General features: G+C 49.7%; 7 protein-coding genes across 7 annotated transcripts; 2 read left to right on the forward strand and 5 right to left on the reverse strand.

Annotated features, from left to right (window-relative positions):
• Nucleotides 1-115: 115 nt before the first annotated feature.
• On the forward strand, nt 116-736 carry N7458_001902 (uncharacterized protein; the record flags this gene model as incomplete). The annotated part of the gene is made up of 1 exon (XM_056905285.1): nt 116-736. One exon carries the CDS (start codon nt 116-118, stop codon nt 734-736), a length of 621 nt encoding a protein of 206 aa, XP_056769392.1.
• Nucleotides 737-1,296: 560 nt separating this feature from the next.
• N7458_001903 (glutathione synthetase ATP-binding domain-like protein) lies at nt 1,297-2,601 on the reverse strand (the record flags this gene model as incomplete). The annotated part of the gene is made up of 3 exons (XM_056905286.1): nt 1,297-1,461; nt 1,523-2,430; nt 2,532-2,601. The coding sequence occupies 3 exons, from the start codon at nt 2,599-2,601 to the stop codon at nt 1,297-1,299; spliced, it is 1,143 nt and encodes a 380-aa protein (XP_056769393.1).
• Nucleotides 2,602-3,553: 952 nt separating this feature from the next.
• On the reverse strand, nt 3,554-4,077 carry N7458_001904 (uncharacterized protein; the record flags this gene model as incomplete). The annotated part of the gene is made up of 2 exons (XM_056905287.1): nt 3,554-3,784; nt 3,859-4,077. The coding sequence occupies 2 exons, from the start codon at nt 4,075-4,077 to the stop codon at nt 3,554-3,556; spliced, it is 450 nt and encodes a 149-aa protein (XP_056769394.1).
• A 6,588-nt stretch (nt 4,078-10,665) lies between these two features.
• Nucleotides 10,666-14,007, reverse strand: N7458_001905 (uncharacterized protein; the record flags this gene model as incomplete). Its single annotated transcript, XM_056905288.1, has 3 exons — nt 10,666-12,140; nt 12,195-12,555; nt 12,607-14,007. 3 exons carry the CDS (start codon nt 14,005-14,007, stop codon nt 10,666-10,668), a joined length of 3,237 nt encoding a protein of 1,078 aa, XP_056769395.1.
• Nucleotides 14,008-15,211: 1,204 nt separating this feature from the next.
• N7458_001906 (EXPERA domain-containing protein) lies at nt 15,212-15,952 on the forward strand (the record flags this gene model as incomplete). Its single annotated transcript, XM_056905289.1, has 1 exon — nt 15,212-15,952. The coding sequence occupies one exon, from the start codon at nt 15,212-15,214 to the stop codon at nt 15,950-15,952; it is 741 nt and encodes a 246-aa protein (XP_056769396.1).
• Nucleotides 15,953-16,258: 306 nt separating this feature from the next.
• On the reverse strand, nt 16,259-17,776 carry N7458_001907 (putative mitochondrial carrier protein; the record flags this gene model as incomplete). Its single annotated transcript, XM_056905290.1, has 2 exons — nt 16,259-17,683; nt 17,741-17,776. 2 exons carry the CDS (start codon nt 17,774-17,776, stop codon nt 16,259-16,261), a joined length of 1,461 nt encoding a protein of 486 aa, XP_056769397.1.
• A 1,109-nt stretch (nt 17,777-18,885) lies between these two features.
• On the reverse strand, nt 18,886-19,695 carry N7458_001908 (histone H4). The gene is made up of 2 exons (XM_056905291.1): nt 19,681-19,695; nt 18,886-19,379 (listed from the first exon to the last, which is right to left on the reverse strand). The coding sequence occupies exons 1-2, from the start codon at nt 19,688-19,690 to the stop codon at nt 19,078-19,080; spliced, it is 312 nt and encodes a 103-aa protein (XP_056769398.1). The 5' UTR covers nt 19,691-19,695; the 3' UTR covers nt 18,886-19,077.
• Between the last annotated feature and the right edge of the window lie 1,167 nt (nt 19,696-20,862).

Below are 20,862 nucleotides of genomic sequence, written 5' to 3' on the forward strand. Positions count from 1 at the left end.
TGGTCCTCCTTCCTCATTGCTCCCCAATTGGCTCAGAACAGCTCCCTCGAACATCAGACTTTATATTCACCAAACTACTCAGTCAACACTTGAAATCTATCAAACTTTGCAAACAATGGCTACTCCTCGCGAATTCACTTTGACTCTCGAAACCGCCCCTCCAGCAGCAGCTCGCCCCGGCCTCCCCTTCACTGTCCCCGTCATAGTCGCCGTACGACCCATTGGAACACCCTCACGCACAGTACAACTCGTCGCCAGCGCCAGTCTCCGCGATGAAGCCGGCACCAGCGCCGCCGTTGGACTCAGCGGCAACCTGACCGCCATGGTGCGGAGCCACATCGAACCCTCGATGAGCGGCTACGCCAAATTCGCCGGTCTCACCATCTCGCGACCAGGCAAGTATCGCGTCCGCGTCATGCTCAGCACATCCTCCGTCAACGGCGTAATGACCAAGGAATGCGTTGATTCGGGAGTTATCCATGTGCACGCCGCTGCGCCAGCGGCCCAAAGGCCAAGTGGGTCTCTCTCTGTCGTTTTTCCCCTCCTTCCTTTTATCCTATCCTATCAATCGGATTCCACCTCCGAGATTTTTGTTAAAGACCCGCACTTTCTTTATCCGCCGAGGCTCTGGTTCGCCGCGATGGATAACGGCGTGGCATTCGGTGCCTTGGGACTTGAAATTGGTTGCCCCTCTGATTGCCGCTTCTGGCCGCTTGCTGATACTGGAAAACTCTAGCTCCGACCACGGTGGCAAAGCTGAAACGGCTGACGGCTGAAAATCTGGATATCTCGGTGGCAGATATCGCGAAGTGGCAGAGCGCGTGAGCGCGTGGACGACTGAGGGTTCTGTCATATGGTGTCATTGTGGAGTTTCCGGTGTTTCCTTTTTGTTTGGTGTTTGCTTCTGAAGTTCTTTTTTTTACTTTTGAGAAGTTTCGTTTAGAGCGGATCCTTCATGGCTCTGGAGCATCCGCTTTAGGAGTCCAAGAGCGAGGTGCAGTTCTAGCTTTGCGACGCACCTATCAAGACAGTAATTAGTTGGAGCCAGGTAATGAGGTCATTTCTTATCTTATTTCAGTTGAATATTGATCTCTAGAGCGGAGTGAGTTAAATATTGATAGAAGTTTTTGCATTGTTTGCTTGTGACGAAGTGACAGGAAAGACTCTTTCTAATTCCGGTCTGCGAGTCATGTCCCTGCATTTGGTAGAAAAAAGAAATTATATGATCTACCGTGCATTGTGCCAAATGATTTAGAAACGTCTTCTCTTCTTGTTTCTAGAGACGACCGAGGACCATTACTTGAGCAAAGGATTCTCGTAATTGCGCAATTCTCCTAACCGCGGCGCTGATGCAAGCACATATTGCAGGAAAGTAGCATAGTCCCATCCTATGCATTCAGCTGCCAGACCCATGAGGCTTGTCTGGTCGTCCCGCCCTGGACGACCTGGACCAGTGATATTCTAGGAGATGAAATTAGCCCCTCCGAAGAGTCCCGTCTCCACTACAACAAGGTATACATACCGGCTTCATATTAATATCAAACAGCGCAAATCGCGACCCGGGCTTGAACCGTCGAATGTCAATTCGAAGAGGAGCCCTCGTCTGTAGCAGACTAGCTACAGTCTCGCATTCCCTCATGATAGCACCATATGCCGGGTCTGCATCTACCTCTTCGGCCGTCACAGCGCGCGAGTTCACTGTCACCGCCACCTTGCCACTATAAGGGGCGATTCCATCCACATGGTTGAAGCGAGTCACCGGTGGCAGGGCCCAGTGTCGTGTGAAGCGATCTGAATATGCTTGTCCGGGAATCGCTTCTTGAGATGGAGGCATTATAGTGATGGTACCTTCTTCGCCATTCAGATATTCCTCCACGAGCACCCGAGGTGATTCATCAAAAAGATGAACAACGTGCCGAGATAACTCGACGGAATTGCGACAGATCTTCACGCCATGGCTCCCTCGACCACGCACTGGCTTTGCAACAATTGGATAATCACTGTCTTTAATCGAAGCCAAGACAGGATCCAATGTCTTCTGCACAGCTGCGTGATCACCCTTTTCAGTCCTTGGATCATCAATCGTCCATGATCTCGGTAGTGTTAATCCACCATGCCGACGCAGACAATCATTCACAAACGACTTGTCATCGAATTGATCTGCGCATAGCGGCGGTTGCCCTATAACCCGAACATCCGCCTCGTGCGGCGTCAACAGCGAAGACTTCTGCAGTGGATGCTCCGCGAAAAGAACCGTGTTAGCCCATAGATGCGTAGCACCTTTCTTCAATGCAGTCGTAATGCCTTCCTCCGTGTCAGGAAAACACCAGTGGTCCTGATTCGCTGGATCCGGCGCCTCCTTTGGCGTGAGCACCGTGGTCCCTGAGTGGGACAAGGTATATGCCACATCAGCCCCGGAATCTCGGTAACCTAGACATGGGTTATTAGCGTGCCTGGTCCTGTACGCTTTGCTTTATCTTGATATTGGCTTTGCACCAAGGTTGCCCTACCACCTGGCTTGGGTGGCTTACTCACGCCACCGTACATTGGTGGCGGGAGGGCCTGGTATAGTACCGCGACGACGGGCTGGGTGGGGGCCATATTGGAATAATATTTTTGAGTGGGAAATTTGCGACAACGCGGTGTGTTTCTCGATGGGTGGAATGTAGATGCAGGTGTTGGTAGCTGAATGTGGGGGCGAAGATAGTAGTCGGGATGGCCGAAGGTGCAGATTTGGCGTGGAATGCGAGGACAAAAATTCATTCCGAGTGAGATGGAACTGAGTCTCTAGGAAAATACAAAATGATAGCAGTTTCGAGGAAATTGTCATGACCTTTTTTATCAAGTTCAAGTCGCGTGGGATAGCTCGGGGATGTTCCGATCTTCGGAGGTGGAGTGTTCCGAGCGGAGATGGAGCGCTCCGGGGCCTAGTTGGAATGTTGGTCATGACGATGGACAGCGAGAACTACTTTAGGAGGGCTAGAGGAGAAGGTGCGAGATTCGGAGGATTCAATGTGAGTTTTTTTAATAACAAGTAGGAAGATATAATTGGCTCGCAACTAGAGATAGACACAACAGAAAAGAGTCCAGCTCCTTCAAGGAGACAAGGATGACATGATGGAGAAACAATCCATCAAAAAAAGATGGAAAATTTAGTTGTCGGAAGGAAACGACAGGATCCTTGGCCATATCATGAAGTGATCAGAATTCAAGATATAGAATCAGATTAGATTCGTGACCCTATGAGATAGGCTTGTCACAGTACAACAGTACAATGGTCAAGGCATAGTTCAGTCCCCAGGTGCAACTAGACAATCCGGAGAGGGCTGCACCCGGGGTCAAACTCAACGACGAAGAAAAAACATAGTCTTCATTTCTGGTGAACTTGTTTTGAGTGTCGAGTCAAGCATGCAATTGAGATTTTTGCCGTCCGGGTATAAGATGATTATCTCGCAGGACAACCCATCATAAAAGTGCGTCTGAGAGAGACATTACCACGAGCGGTAGTCTGGATTGAGGGAAATTTGAAGATCAATTGGCGCAGCGACATGATTCAGCTCTCCTTGTCGTGGTGACGGAACTTCTCAATGCCATCGCGGACCGTCTCGCGCACACTGAACCCACCAAACAGCCAGTCATTGGAATGCCGACCGCAGTGATTCACAGTGCCACTGTAGCGACGGTAGTCGTCACTGCTCTTGCGGGTTGGCGTCGATGCCCGCTTGGTGATGTACTCCTGCTTGGGAGACTGGGGGAAATAGCCTGGGGAGACATTGGGTCCGGGCTATGAGAGCGGTGGTGGTGGTCGAAGTATGAGTGCCCGGGGGCGCTGCGGGGAATGTCTCGAGGGTGAGAGACAGTCGCTGAGGATTGGCGTTTGTGTTGTTTAGGAATCTCGATGGGAGTAGGAGACTTGCTGCCCGGTCGGAATAGCTTGGAGGCCAGTGGGTTGGATAGATTTCGGCTGCGTTTCTTCTCGTCGGAGCGTTGAGTACTGCGAGAGGAACAGGTGGTAGTTGAAGTTTGAGACAGAGACCGCTTTGGATAGGTGTCACTGTTGTAGGATTGAGAGTGCATCACTTGGTGGGAAGAGTAGAGAGAAAAAGAAGTGTATAGAGGATTGAGGACTGAGGCCGACATGGGCACGGGGCACGGGGTTAATATTTATGCTTGTCCCAGTTCACCCGTCAACCGACTCAACCCTGGTCTCTTCCTCTCTTCCTCTCTTCCTCTCTTCCTGTCTTTCATTCCACCCCAATTCCCCCCTCTTCTTGCCCTTCTCCAGGATCGTCAACCCTCGTAGGGCAACCAACCAAAGCGCAGTCCGCTTCTCACCTGCACTCGAGCCGGTGGAGAACATGCCCCAAACACATACGCAGCCAATCGCATTCGCAAGCTCTCCAGCAAGTGCGGACCGGGCCAGCAACGTACCAACCGGAGGCCAGCAAACGATGACCCGCAAGTTCCACTGCTAAGGTTTAGCGGGCGTCCGTGTCGGTGAGATTTCAGAGCACAAAGGACGCCAACGCGGTGGTTGCCCTCGCCTTGGGCCAATCCCAGATTCTTTCTGCCTTGGAGCCTCCTCTCTGCTGGGCTCCATTTCATCCCGGTTCACGGCGTTCCCTTGCTTCTTTTCGCTGGGACCCCGCAGTTGAGGCCGCTCGTTGCATCATCATCGTCCCGATGGTCATCACCACCGGGAGGGACACGTTGTCGCGCGGGCCAGAGTTGCGAATGCATTCGCACATGGCTGCATCGAAGATATCCCACGTTGGGCAGCACCAATCTACTCTTCCCGAGATTCCTTTCAAAATAGACACATCACCAAGTTTAACTCTTGGAAGCTGCAGCAACCTGTCCAGCTGAGCCGTCCCGTCATCCTTATCTCCTGCCATAGGGCTGGTTCCCTCCACTCCTCGGAGTTAGGCAACCAGGTTTTCCCAGAATCCTTGACAAGATTATCATGCTGTGATCTCTCAGTTTCATCATCACAGGTGGACCCGCCTGCAGACGGCTTGGGCACTTGGCCAATGTTCCCTCGAGGCTCTGCGAGGTGTTGTTTGCCCCGAGCACGCATTCCACCATTCATTCATTCATGCCATTGCCATTGCCCTCGACCCGCTAGCCCTACGGCCGTCTCTTGGCAATCTGACAAGACTTGGAGAAACTTCTTATCGCATCCACTCAGGTATTCCCGTCCACAACCCCTTTCACCAATCACCACTCGTCTGCTGAGACACTGTCCCTTCTAGAGGCCTTCTCGAAGGCCGACTTAACCGAGCGAGGATGCACGTGCCGATGAATTATCCTGTTTGGGTCACTCGGCCCCCACGCGAGGGTGCATCAGCCAAGAAAACACGGCTGGGATGGTGATTCACTCGGCACGGTGACTCCGAGAACCGTCCCATGGGGAATCTCTGAGCGCTACATTATGACTTTTTGACATTATAGTTAATCAACTAAGGTTTCTTCGTTGTTAAGATGATGCTGGCACTACTTGAAGTGTCTTTCATCACTGCCTACTATCCGTGCCTTTCTGCCCACCCACCGCTTTCGCTTGTGGGTGCGCCCTAAATCCCCGTCATCCCGAAATCCCCGTCGCTTTTTGAAGAAATCGTCAAATTTATCAGCGAACTAGCTAGTTATCAATAAAAAATAGCTCTCCTGCCTCTCTAGCCTCTCTCTCGCGTATAATCGCCCGTTGAATACTATCCTCTGATCTCTGCGTGGGTTCGTAGCCATATATCTTCTTGAACTGCTTGGCTAGCTTCCTTTCCTCCTTCGCCATCTCTTCTTCCTTCCTGGCTACAATTGACCGATTTGCATCGCGAGTAGTCAATATACCAGTTGCACTAAGCAATTTGACCTGCCGCTTGGTGTATTTGCGTTTTACTGGCTCCTGCGCGGCCCTGATTCGCCGAATTGTATCCTGCGTTATCGCTAGCTCCTCCTGCTTCTCCCGCTGGTGGGCGAAATCTTGGTAAGATTCCGCTGCGCCCTATTAGATAGGGCACTGAGCTCCTTTATAATCTTCGCCTGGTTCTTCTCTAGTGCCTCAATAGATTTTGGAGGGCTATTTTCTACACTAGAAGACGAGAGATTTGGTGGTGGTGGTGATGGTGTATGCGAGCCCTATGAGCGAAGATCTGGTGTATATAGATCAGGAATCTCTAGTTGATTCGCAAGATTCTCAACAATCTTACTACCGTCAACTGGATAGATACCACGATCTCTAAAGGATTCGCGAATAATTCGCTGCGTAAAGGCCTTCTTGCGAATTGGCCCGATAATCGCGAGGAAATCCGATTTCCTATACGGCTTATCACCCCAGAAAGCTAGCTCATTATTCATCAACCGAAATTGCTGCTTATAATTCAGAAAGGGCTTTCCGTCAAGTGGCTGGCAGATATGCGTTGAATGCGGCATAAATGCAAAAGGGATAATCGAATTCTCTTCGCAAGTCTCCAGAAATTCGAGTGTAAGATACGCGCTATGGCCGTCGAATATAAGATAGCGCTTTTCGCCCTGTTTCACGCGATGAGAGGTCAGACGAATAAAATAATGTAGCCAGGATAGGGCTAATACATCAGAAATCCAGCTATTCGGAGAAATAGCCATCATCGTATCAGGTGGCAGATTTTCGCTACCGTAGAACCAGGCCTCCATAGGATTTTTGCTAGTTCCTTTGAAAATAAAGAGCGGATCTATATGCTAGCCGTCTGTAGCAATATACTCCAAAGCAGTGATATTTTCGCCTCTTTCGGTCTCTGCGAGATCAGGCAAGATGATTTAGACCCGATGACGTTTCTTGATCGCCCTTGACCAGGTTGAAAGCCGTATTCATCGAAGTTATATACTACCCGGGCAGGAACATCATAGAGGACAATTGCAAGCTGGTCGTACCAATGCTGAAGAAACCCTGCATCCTCCGCTTGGATTCGCTTTAGTTCCTTAGTCTTCTGCTTCACTAGGGCTAGCTCTAGGTGCTTTAGTAGGCGTGATATAAAGTAATATGCCCAATTCTTACTAACCTGCCTATCTGGCTGGCCCGTTCGCGACAAAGCGCGATTTGCCCACGCCTGGATAATCGCTACGGTAGGTGGAAGATTCCAGCCATGCATTTGGGTAATCTAATTGATTAGGGCCTTCTCCTGATGTGGCTGTAGGGCGTTTTTCAACGATTTGGTAGGTTTCTTGCACGATCGGGCCTTTTTGACGCGATCGCTCAAGGTAGTGCGATTCACGTCGAATTCACGCGTAATCTTTGCGATATTTGAATTTTTTTGGGATAAAACCGCTGTACAGGCTTCGGCCAATCGAGATTCATCAAAATCGCTAGATTTAGGCATATTGGGTGGTTGAATTGGCTAATAGTAGGCTACTGGTCAAAAAGTGACGGGGATTTCGGGATGACGGGGATTTAGGGCGCACCCACAAGCGAAAGCGGTGGGTGGGCAGAAAGGCACGGATACAAAGTCAGCTATTAGGAGGGACCGCACTAACCGTAGCTATAGTGCATGTTGCGGCCGAGAGATAATAGGCCGCACGAAGGCGCCAAGAAGACACATTCTTTTTGTCTCCGTTAGTGTTAGACCGACTGGTGACTCACGGAAAATGACCCGCCTGCATAACTAACTACCTCTCGACAGTTGACTCAAAGAATCAAACTTCAAGGTCTGGTCTAAATCACAATAATACGAATATGTTGTCCAACCCTGTCTGAACCCACACAAGGGTAGAGGCCTCTCGATAATATTCAAGCTTCTAAAGCTGAGTGGTAACGATATTGTAGTAGATAATTCGGCGTACTGCTCGACAGGCCACGAACGCATACGCCTCGTCTTCAAGCAGCTATGGCGATGAATGATACAATTGTAAGACAACTCCCAGTGTTGATTCAAGTGTGTGAGAGCATGTAGGGTCGACGAGAAGTGCAACTACAGAGATCAGTTATGTAGATAAGGACCTCATCTGCGCTCTCTATCTGCGTGGCCTATTAAAGTTGTTTGATAGGTATAGGTAGGTCACACATATGGTAGATATGTGGATACCTCATCACTGCTGGCCCGTATACGCATTAGAATAGCATCTACGGTTCCTTTCGCTTGCTTTCTCTCTCTATCTCTTTGTCTTTCCTTCTCTAATCCGAGTAATTTTCTAGGATTCTCATACAATTTCATCCTTGATACGTTCTGTGATTGAACTTAAGACAAAATTCGAACCGCTAGATATAGATAATTTATCCCATTTATGAGCCATAAGGATATACGACGGCCAATTGAATGAATCACCAACAATTGCTAAAAATATCGAGCATGTCTTTGTACCTAAGTCGTTAAATGGAGGTATTCTTACCTCCGTTGTATTTCTCTATCAACCTTGCCTGTTACAGTCTCTGCTTTCAAAGAATATTTTTCGTTACAGCCAGGCGAAGAACTTCATTTTTGTAGGAACTACTATCCTAGACTATACTATCGATATCTCGATCCTCCTCCCTCCTAGCAGACCTGTCCACTTCAGGTGCGGAATTTCTCCACGATTAAGTGAACTCGGGAATAATTTTAGAATTGAGGCTCACGGTGTTCCACTTTCAACTGAAGATTCCTCCTGTAAAGGCCACAAGCTAGAGCTAGGCTCTCTCCATGACCGTGGCTGTTCTGAATGGCATCGTCGATGGCGTCGCTCAGCCAGAAATTTCGCTGTATCAATCCCGGGGAGAGCCTCCTGACTTTTTCCAAAGACAGCTACCGGCTGGGCTGAGATGCGAGCCGGCATCCAGCCAGAAATGACCGTCTCATCACCAGCCCTTCTTGTCGTCGGCATGATGAAAAGTGACCGCGTCTTATCTAGTGGTGGCCGTCGAATCAGTCGGCGGAGCACACTCCTATGGACATGCTTCCTAGCCTCGACTGGGGTGGATGAAAGATGAATAACTTCGCGTCTATCTTTCAATACAGGGCGGGACCAGAGACGATGCATCTTCGGTCTTCGTGATCGGATAATGCCTGCCATTTCGGCGTCGTCATCTTCAATGTCCTCTGCGATGAGAGGAGCTATTGTGGCTTGCTGAAAAGACCATGGTGTGAAATTTGGGAGACCAGCACTAGGTTTGGAAATGCGCAGCTCCAGGCTGCGAGGTTCGCGCATGCAGACCTCCGAGCCACAGTGTGGCCAGGAGTGATGTCTTCTGTGGTTTCGGACGTGTGGCATTCCAGCGGTTGGGGGTGGAAATGCTGAAGGAAGCAAAGCTTTTTGAGGTGTCATTCAGATAAACAGTGCCTTTCTAACGTCCATCATGAATAGAGATAGTAAGAATAATTTGGATTGGATTCGAAGATGACTTTAGGTTATGGAAGGATAAGAAAGGAATTCGTTCTATATCTACCAGCTATTCACGGGCATTATAAATCGAGTGCTTGGGCTGACACCTTTAATGAGGCTCACACGTGCCGGGTTGAGGTGCCCGCCTCGACGGCCCGGGTGACTGATTAATCATTCATTCATTTGAAATGACCTGTAAGCATGAGGAAAACCTGTATTCAATTCTGTACGCTGGTGGAGGATCTGGGTATGTGAGTGTCCTATGTAGGAAGAGCACTTAGTCGGGGTGACATTTGTGGAGCGTGGAATATATTCCCGTTGAGAGTACCGGGGTGAATTTAATATATCTACCGTTGACTGATACCAGTGGTAAATCTTTCTAGGTTGTACACCCTTGATCGCAAATAGACAGCTGGAAACTTCCAAGCCAAGATCCGCTACAAAGTGGCACTAACCAGTTCCAGGAGATGACCTTTATAAGTGATGTGGTCAAGAGACCCCGGCGGGCACCAAAGTTGTCCAGACGCTCTGACCCCATGACCCGGGTGCTGTAGGGTTAAGCCACAGGCTATATACGATTTTGCAAACCAGGTTACCTTGTTGAAGGTTAGAATGAGAAGAGCTCAATGTAAATAGGCGGTCGCCAGACACTTCCAAGAAAATGGATGGACTGCAAACTTGCCTGAATACTCAAGGATCACGTGAGATGGGTATTGATTTATAGCTGATGAAAAATTGGTTGAAGAGCGTCCTTGCTTAGTCAATTTGATTTTCAAATGACTTTCGGAATCTTTATGGATTATTTACTTGCCATTAAGGGCTTAAGTATGTCCAACTTTTCTATTAGTTGCCGTACGTGGAAGAAATGTATGTACAAACACGTGATCACCAACTTTCTTTTGCTTCATGGAACCAAAAGTTGCCCCCTCCTAACATCAACCAGCACCAAGTGGTCGAGCGGTAACTCGGTCATCTCCATCTTCCTTGGTCTAGTGGTCATGATTTCCGCTTGTCATTAACACCGATAAGCGCGGGAGACCGGGGTTCGATTCCCCGAGGGAGAGTCATCTTTTTGCATTTCTTTTTGCATTTCTTTTTGCTTCAATCAGTCACCTTAATTTCCAGAACAACGACGTCAACTATATTCTGGACCGGAACATCTTGTTTTCTCTGTCAAGTGGCCTACCCTCGGGTATCTTTCAGTTCTGTTCACAACCTAGGAAGTATACTTCCAAATGGCCATGCTACTTGGCAGGTATTCTATTTCTACAAAGCAACTTAGCACATTGACATTGACGGATCCATCTGATGTTCGCTAATATCCAGATTCAGGGTTCCTTATGTTCAACCTGTTGTCGAAGGTGGTTTACTCTGGAGTACAGTAAGAAAGTCCTCTCGATCTAAGCCGTTAGATCTATACCAAAACAAAGTCAAGAAAGGACCCTCTAACTTACCTTTCGGAGACGAAAAGACTATGGAGATAACACCTTCCCTCTTCTCGACATTGCTACTTCTAGGATTCCGCGCCAAGATATTCACCATATCCAGGCTCGTGCCACGAGCATAAGGTAGCTTGGGAAAGCTGACGCGGGAACTCTCCCTAGTAGAATCGTCATACTCCGAAGGAATCGCCATGGTCAACCACTTGTCCGGAACGGATTCACCCCAACGCACAGCAAGATGAGAACGATTGCCTCGATGCCAAAGTTGAAGGTCTGCAGCGCCTTTGCCTGACTTCTTAGATCCGCCAAACAAGGGTTTGCTCTTCGTAGATAACGATTGAATGCGTCGAGCGAATGCCAGGTCATATAATGGAGACAATGTACTTAGAAATGAGCGTGACGCCGAATCGTCGTTGAATTCGATGATCGCCGAGCCTAGTTTCTTCTCGCAATGTGAGAAACCAACTGGTGTTTCGGCTCGGTATAGCTGGTCGACGTGGGTGGAAATGTAGTCTGTGAAGGAGATTCGGGAAAAGCGAACGGTGCATGATGAATGGTCGTAGGCAAAGTCCGCATCGCGGTACAGATAGTACACATTAGAGTATCGCCATGATGATCGGCTCTGGAAGAGAACTACCGCTTTGTATTGTTTGTGTTCCCTCCCAGTATCGACCACATCGTATATACGACCAGAACTGCTGAGTTGTGACCAAGCAAAATCCGACGGAAAGTTTAACTCGAGTACTGCCTTTTCAAAGCCCTCGGCACCTTTTTCGGTGCAAAAATGTAGATCGACACCAATGTTAGGCGTATTTCCGTCATATACGTATGAGTGGAGGGTATTGTAATTGCCATCCGTCTTGTCTGAGCTTTCTTGACAAGTATCCGACCATTTGAGAATCACTTGGCGTGATCCACATTCGCGTCTGATCTGAACTTTGCTGAGTGGCATGAAGAATTCGATGCATTGTGGGGTTCTTTCAGCTATCGAGGGACTAATCACCATTCTTCTCATAGAGTGCCATGCTTCACCAAAGGAACGTTCAAGGATGCGCACTTCGCAAGATTTGATAGAAATTGGTGGATTGGTGGGATCCATATTTGGCGTTTTTAGTTGTTCAAACAACTCCACTGAGCTCTTGAAAATGATGCTCTCGGTGAACTCTTTTGAATCGATAGGCTCCCTTTGCCAAATAGCATCAAAATATGCCTTTGGAATGTCGATCAAATGCCCTAGGTCGGCCTCGAATTGAAAGGAAATCGACACGTTGATATTATCAAACTTGAATGGTATTGATTCCGAAACGCGGGAACCAGGGAATCCGGTTTGCGTAGCGTTGTGAAGATGTAACAACGGTGGCAAGTCATCAGGTACGACTATAATGTATTAGCATTTGAAATCATATCTTCTGCAAGCCGGCTGATACCAACATTGGCGTTCAAGGCAGAGAGAACCACTTTGATTGCAAAGAATAATTTTCGGCTCGCTTTCGCCCTCGCGAGTGGCAAGCAGTAGCATATATGGTGCGCCTTTAGTGCGTATTCGAAATTTCTTACCTCCTATTCCTGCATTGACGAATGCTCTGTAGAGGACTCGCTCCTCGTCGCCACCCGCATCTTCTATGTCAACGGCGATCCAGCGAGATGCCCCGAGGCTCAGAGGGATATCTGTGCCATTTTGTGATGCTTCTTCGGGCTGCACAGGCTCCCATATGTCGAGACTTTGAGACTGAATGATGGAAAACTCGGGGATATCAATAGTGGTGTATTGCGAAAGCTCTTCATTGATAGCCTACTCATGGTTACACTGGGCAATCATAGCTTGCATTCACCAAAAACTTACCTCAGACAGATCGGCAATTGACTTGTGATTTTCATCGGTCAAAATCACTGGTGAACTCTCATCTTTGAGCACAACATCATACAGAATATAGGAGGCTTTGAGGAGATCAATGTATGCTTGATGCGACGTCGATTTTGAGACTGTAGATGGACTCATGCTCCCTCGTGCACTGACATAATTATGTCTGTTGCAATTTGCAAGGGTCGCGCGAGCCTTGAGCAACCACCAGGTTGCCACATGAAGCCAGTCTGTCGTATCGAGGTTTCTCATTGGCAGCTCCTTATTCACAGATGCTTCGAATATCTTGACAATGTCCGGATCTGGTTTATGAGTTTGGTTCTGCGGCGCATATCGAATCGGTCGGGCGAGCTGCTCCTGTAACCGCACTTGGCGAAGCTGGTCCATTGCGCTTGTCACAGCTTCCGCGACATTACTACGCCCAGAATCAGCGTAAGGCATGTCTCTGGATCGTTCTATGCCATGCCAACCCTGTGAGCTAGAGTTATCTTCGATGAAGTCCTGGTCAACGGCTCGAGAATTAATAGAGCGATCATAAAGCGGCTGCTCGATTCGATTTTGTCCGTGACTGACTTTACCCTTTGTGCTTTCTGATAACGAGAGGGCTGTATCTAGCGAAAGGGGCGACGTAGGGGCGGTTCTTCCACGAAGTGAGCCATCGGATGCGGATGCCAAGGAATTCGACGACGTGGATGCTTGTCTAAGCTGATCATGGCCTTGGTGTGTTTCGAGCTGGCCAGTGATTTCTGTTCGCATGAATCGAAAGGTATTCGGTTCACCCAAATGTCCATTATCAGCTCGAAGGTGCAAAGGTCCGATTGCAGCGTCCGGATCATGACCTAGCCGTGTGTCGAGTGCGAGAACGGTCCGTTCATTTTCTTCCAAGGCATGAGACTTTTCACTCGGAATTAGAAATAAGCTCAAGTCACAAGTATGAACAACGATTTTAGAGCGAAGACCTTCGATTTGAGGTCTCAGAGTAGCCCAGTTGACATCTTGCCCGAGCTCTTTGATATCCCAAATACCTAGCTCTCGAGAGCGATTTATCAAATCTTCCAAGTTCCGTAGCGTCTCAAAGCAAGTGCTTAAGCATCCCTGGAGTGCGACTTTCCGATCTTCCTTCATTCTCTCATAAAAGGGCCCATTAGAGACGATCCCATCACTGAGAGCGCGCAACTTCTCTTGCAGTGATTCAAGTTCCGGAAAAAGCGCTCGAAACCCTTCAGGGCCATTGTTCGCGATGAGGTGGCATTGAAAATGAAGCTCCCACGCTACTTTGGTCAAAGTGGCCATATTAAGGGTCCTGAGACTGGAAGACATGAGAGTATAACTGGCCAAAGGCGGAGTTATTGTGAACCCATAACTGTCCCTGTAACTGGCCATGGTGCAATTATCTAACGTAGCGCCAGGTTGTTTTGTGCCCACAAGCCAGAACCGTCACGAGCAGAGAGGCAGTCAGGCTAGGCTAGATGGCCCAAGCCCAAAGGACGAATAGCTTATCGGATTGTTGCTAATTGCCTGACAGATGAGCGCGGATGTTGAAACATGGAAATCTGGCATCCACCAAGTCATAGCTGCTCGGGCATGGGAGGAAGCTTGCAATCCGAAAATCGCGCTCAACAAGGCAATACAGAAGAAGAGAAAGTCTACACCATAGCGGAGACAGCAATCAGCCTTGATGACAGCCTGCAAGTCCTGAGACGAAGATTTGATTGCGGCCACTGCGCATGGGGGGAACCAGTCAGGAAACCAAGTTGAGCCGCAGCAACCAATCCGAGGCTTTGGGTGGCTTGCTGGAGCGTTGTACCCTTGTCAAATCCCCGCCATTTTGGCCCCTTTACGGCCCTTTACGGGACTTTATGGGACCAGTCAAATTGTCCTGAATGCGTTAAGCCGCTTGAGAGAGTGAGCTTTGCCAGATGAGACACCGGGCGAGGTCTGCGCTGCTAGGCTGTGCCATCGCTGGTACGAGATTCAACCAAAGCTTTTCAGACGGCAGCATGAAAATCGCCCAAAGGGTAATTGTCCGATGGGAGACTTTTATGCAGGTTAGATCTCCACGTCTCAAACTTGTGTACTCATCATTGAACCGCGTGCTTGAAATTCTTGTTGACGTGACCCTGGACGAGGTAGAAAGGTGGGGACAGGACGGGCGCCCAAGTCCCACGAGGCTTTCCCCACACTTGAGCCCTGGTACCTTATGATATTGCTACTTTGTCAGCTCTGGAGTAGTAACTAGTAGTAATGACAGCAGTCGTCGAAGATTCTCGATAGTGCACTTACTATTGAACCATCCAAACAATAATACGATCTCAGTTCGATCTTGGGAAGTGGTTTTCACTTCGGTTGCTTACAGGCGATCTAGATCTACCATTCGACACCTGAGGCCACCACGTGGACCCCCCAAACAGTTAGCTTGGAGATGATGATTCTCCTGAACTTCACCCTTTCTCCTCCTTCTCACCTTTCAACCAGCTCTGTAAATAAGCATACAACTGCCTCCTGCGCATCCGCTCTCTAGAGCGCGGCGACACTCTCCCACCAATTTACCACCACAACAACCCACCACCTGCCAACCACCGCCAAAATGACCACCCCAAACAGCTTCACCCTCGACCTCCCCACCGTCCTCTGCATCGCCTTCTCCCTCTCCTTTATGCCAATCGCCTACCTCCTCAGCAAAGCCCTCATCCCCTCCACCCACACCCGCAACCGTATCCTCTTCTTCTGGCACGCCTACGACGCCCTAACCCACCTCTTCATCGAAGGCTCCTTTCTGTACCAATGCTTCTTCAGCTACGCCTCCCTACCTGCCGGCATCCAGAGTGCGGGTCCGCACTTCCTCGACCGCCCCGACCGCGTCTACGGCCCAGCCTACGGCTCCGGTCCCAGCGCGCGCCTGTGGCAGGAATACGCCAAGGCCGATCGGCGCTGGGCGGGCGCTGATTTGACTGTTATCTCGCTGGAACTGTTGACTGTGTTCGTCGGCGGGCCCGCGGCGGTTTATGTTTGCTATCTGCTGTGTCGGTCGTCGAATGAGAAGTTGAGTGCGAAGGTGCGGGGTGGTGCTAAGGCGACTCTGTGGTTTGTTGCGACTGCGTTGGCGACGGCCGAATTGTATGGCGGATTTATGACTTTTGCCCCGGAGTGGTTGACTGCTAGCTCGCAGCTTGCGACGGAGGATCCCGTGTATCTGTGGCTATATCTGTTCTTCTTTAATACTCTCTGGGTGTTTATTCCCCTGTGGGTGTTGTGGGAGGCTGGTAAGGAGCTGCAGGCAGCTTTTGTCTCACAGGAGGTGGCAGAGGCTGAGCAGAAGGGGAAATAAAGGGTTCCAGTTGGGATTGAAAAGTAATGTTGGACGGAGTTTGTACAGACGGACGGATGGATATATGGAAGGATTGATTATACTTGGATTCCACTGGTTTGGGAGGTCTCATTTGAGAGATGTCGATTACCTCCGAAATACCTATATAATGCGGCACTGGTTGAGCCAGGTTCAACCCCCCCTGTTATTAAAACTGGTTACATAATGGGACAAATGGACAGAAACAATGCAATGTCATATACTGTACACACCGCTGGAAACACAAGTAAATAGATCAATCTGGTATCATCAAACCCTCGGCAACACCTAACCCTTCATACCCCGATCTTTATCCCAGAACCAGTGATAAAACGTCTTCCACTCCGCCGCCTCATCCTCGACATAATCCCCAACCAACTCAGCAGTCTCATTGATATCATAGGAAACACCCGGGACCTTGAACCCGGTAGAAGCATCAACCCCGTGCGCGATATTTCCAATTTTCGCCGCATTCGCAGCCGCCGCATGGGAAGTCATGTCAACCGCGACGCTGCCGGAGTGGCTCTTGAGCGCATCTTCAGCGCCTTCGCGCGTCCTCTCGGCCAATTCGCGGGCCCCCTCGCGCGCAATTTCGCTATACTCTTCGGCTTGTTCGCGGGCGCGCGCGAGAAGTTCCTCGGGAGATGGATACCGACGCGAAATGATGAGAAGAAGGTAGTAGAATCTGACGATGGTTGCGTACACGGCATCCTTCGCCAGCATGGTGAATCCATGGGAGAAGAATCCCTTCACTACTTCACCCGAGAGACCGGCGTACAGAGCAGAGATACCTTCCGTCTGGTAGATCGTTGCCACATCCGAGAATATCTTTGGCGTGAGCGCGGCCAAAACCGCATTTGAACTCGAGCTCTGCGGGGCGCCTTTCTGAGCGCTCCTGAGTGCCTGGGCCCTAGTCTTGGCCAGAGAAAACGGATATGTGATAGAGGAAGCGGTTGATTTGCTCAAAGCCGCCAGTAAGAAAGTGACCGCAGGCGAGGGTCGCTGGCGCTTTGCACGTGGAAGGAGAGCATATTTCAGCACCTCGTTGAGGAAGAAGGTGACCGACGGGTTTAAGGTGAGAACCAGGGAGGCCGAGTATCCAGACCAGAAACCGCCAATACCCTTCTCAGCCCGAATCTGAGCTGCAATGTCCGCCGTCGAGAGATCCTTCCCGCCATTTCGCGCTGCAGTTTGTTTGCGGGTGACGATATTTGACAAAGGCGTCGTGAACAACTTTGAGAACGCACCAGCGACCATACCAACCGCGAGTTCATCCCAAATGGGCAAGACGATATTCTTGCTCTTGGCCGCCTTGGCGGGCCCGACACGAGCGATAATTCTTCGTTGTCGGACGGTGTTGTATGCGAGGAAGAAGAGGAACGAGTCTGCGACCGACTTCCAAGTATCCTGTGCCAGACCGGGGTAGAAGCCTGCCAGGCCTTGCTGCTCATAGATTTTTCGGGCTGCGTCGAGGATATCTTTATACTCTGGTTCCTCGTCGGATCCTTCTTCTGACTTGTCCTTTTTCGCTTGGGTTTGTAGACGGGCGACGATCACGTTGAGCGGGTAAACGATGATGTTGGATATCGCTGAGCCAACGGCACCGGCAACTGCGTTGCCCAGAACCGGCAATGCTGGTCCGCGGAGAGCGGAGGTTTTCCAGTCCTCCCTTGGGTCGCGGCTTTCATAGCGGAAGGAGGGGTGGAAGGCATCCTGATCGGGCGGGGATCGTGTTAGTAGGCTGGGATGGACGGGGTGGACTCAACGCACCAATTCTGACTCGTAGGTTAGTTTGTACTCAGCCATGCTGTCGGCTGGAAAGAGTTATTTTCTCCTTGGTATTATCCTCGAGATGGGCAAGTCTCCTTCGGGTGAGATATCAAGTGTGTTTACAAGGCTTGTGCATTGGTGGGGTTCACAGCAGGAGGAAGGCTGGGTATGAGGTCTCTCGCATCACCCACTATGCGAGAGAAAAGTATCCAGAAAGGCCCAGCCAGCGAGTGAGATGACCAGGAGATAAGACTTTTATGAACGTGAAGGGCAACGCTGAGTGATGGCCGAGGTCCATGCCTTGCGGAGGTGTCGATTACATCATGCCGATCATGTGGTCCGTGCAAGGACGTGGTCTGATAACACTCGACACCTTCAGGCAGCCAGGCATTCCTATGGTCGATTTTGAAGGAGTGGATTGACATCTCAAGAAAGTGATTCTAGGATGTTAGATCCAGTGCCTCAGCTTTATCCGACACGCTGCCTCTTGTATCCCACGAACGAAGTGACAACGCCTCACTTTGATTCATTTTACTACGTCTCGATCAACATGAGATGACTCGCGAGCAATGCCTACTCCGTCTGGACTCTGATTGGGGAATATCCCACTCAATATTGCGAAATCAAGCCAGTCGGATCAATGCTAGGGAGAAGTGACATAGAGGTGACCCTCCTTCTTTGGAAGTGCATCCGAATACGACAAGCGTGGAGTCCTGCACTATAGCTTTCAGGAGGGCAGGACTCTTTTGACGCCACAGGCTGGGATGTATGGGCATCGCATAGACACATCGAGTATCTTGTGACGGATTCGCTTTGACACCAGATCTAACAACGACATAAAGGGAGAAAACCATATGTACAGACTATCCTTGGGTCCCTGCTCTCCCACAACCAGGTCCTTTCAAAAGGCAGGAGGACATCGAATAGGGAAAGAGCACTACACTCGCTTCTACGAACTCGGGAAATCTACATGATAAGAACAAAACTGGTACAGACTAGTGGCAATTGTTCCATTGAGACCTTGCAGGGTCAAGGCAAAAAGCCAAGCCAACTAACTAAGAATAAAATCCGTAAAACCCATTCCCATATTCGCAAGTAAAAGAAAATCCCAATCCCGTAGCATCCAAACCCCATCGGAAAACTGGGTAAGATAGTCCCAGTTGAGCCATCATAAGCCTATTGTAGGCAAAAAAAAAACCGCAAGGGAAAAAACCATCACACCGTGGCGCGTTAAAAGAAACCAAGGACCGGCAACGGGGAAAATAAGACGGCATGCAAAAAGCCGCCAGCGCAATTCCCGCCAACGCCAGGCCCAGAACATCCTGAGGGGAACGCACTTAACCACCGAAACCGTACAGAGTGCGGCCCTGGCGCTTGAGAGCGTAGACAACGTCCAGCGAGGTAACGGTCTTACGCTTAGCGTGCTCGGTGTAAGTGACAGCGTCACGGATGACAGACTCAAGGAAGGACTTGAGAACACCGCGGGTCTCCTCATAGATCATGGCGGAGATACGCTTCACACCACCACGGCGAGCGAGACGGCGGATAGCGGGCTTGGTGATACCCTGGATGTTGTCGCGCAGAATCTTGCGGTGACGCTTGGCGCCGCCCTTGCCGAGACCCTTACCGCCCTTGCCGCCTGTGAAGATGTTAGTTTAGAGTCTTTTCGGATAAGTTTGCAAGTATGTGTACGAAGGTCGAAGGCGACGAGGTGGAGACTGTATAGACACGGCGAGGTGTTGTGTAGAGGTAGAGGAAGGAGGCCAGCCTTGTCCTGTTTGGGTAAAGCGAGGACGCATGGCTGCCTTGGTGCCTGGGGCACACAACGCCACCCAATCACGTGCAGCCAGGGGCATCACCACCTTTCAACCTCATCGCAGCGACCAGGACACCTCACAGGCACCAACGCATCAAAATAAATAAAAAAGGTAAATACTTACGTCCAGACATGATGAGTTCGATAGAAGGTTTGATGAAATAGATAAGATATTGATGAGAATTGGCTTGGTGGATGACAGCCTCTAAGATCTAGAGCGGTCGGGACGCGTCGAGAGTTGTAGAAAGAGAGAAAAAAAAACGAGAAGAGGGAAAGAAAACCAGTCAGCGACGGGCGGGGGAACCAAGGGCTTAAATACGTGCAATGAGCTGACTACGCGTGATTTTGGGGGGAAAGCGGGTTGGGGGGTTGGTTAGGTAAGCCCATCGTTTTACATTCTGCAATACGGCGGTAATTGGCAGTGCGGCGAGGGAGGAAAATGGGCGTTATGAAAGGCAGGATTTGAGCATGTCTTGTTGGCCTGGGGGCTGCCCGCATTTTCCGAGCGGGTGCTATTAAAGTGGGTGTGTCACGTGGTGATAAGATAGATGGGTGGGGCGGTTCCCGTTAGTTGCAGCCGTGGGCCTTTTGCAGTGTCGAATCTAGGTTCTTAGTCACGGGGCGATAAGGGAGGGACCTCTTATCTAGGGTGCCACCCTCAGGAAATGGAATATGGGTACAACCCACCTGATAAAAAAAAAAAGAGTAAGTATTCCACATTAAAAGATTGGCGAAGTGTCTTTAGTCTCATAATAAAGTGCTTTTCGTCTTATCCCTCACCTCCCACACAAATCCATCCCAAAATACTGAGTCAGCTTGGTTCTGCCACTCATCTCCCTACTGTACAAACACAAATTTAGACCATGTCTGTTTCTACAATGGAGTCTTTCCAGTACACTGGGAGAAATTATGTCATGACTCGAAGTCGCGTTCATTCGTGTCTTTCATTGTCAAGACTATGCTACGTCGCAGCACCAGTCTCCACCGTGAAAATCATATCTCTCATGCTAATCCATCACAACTTGCATCCAGTCCTGATGTGCCCATAAAACAACTTGGCCAAAAAAGGGAGTAAAGAAAACATCAACAGGCGAAGAGAAAAAAAGAGAACAAAAAAGAACCCCGGAACACCATGCAAAACTTTGAAAAGTCAAGAAACAATCAGGCCAACGATAAAATGCATATGAGAGCGGAGGCGGGCCCAGCGAACTAATAATAAACTTTTTTGATGGAAAAATGAGGAGTCCGCCGAGTGGCAGGATAAAGAATCGAAATGGCCTCTCGAGGTGGTTAGGGTTGTAGGTGA

Source organism: Penicillium daleae (genome assembly GCF_028827525.1).
Source record: "Penicillium daleae strain IBT 16125 chromosome Unknown utg000002l_segment0_segment0, whole genome shotgun sequence".
Lineage (NCBI taxonomy): Eukaryota > Fungi > Ascomycota > Eurotiomycetes > Eurotiales > Aspergillaceae > Penicillium > Penicillium daleae.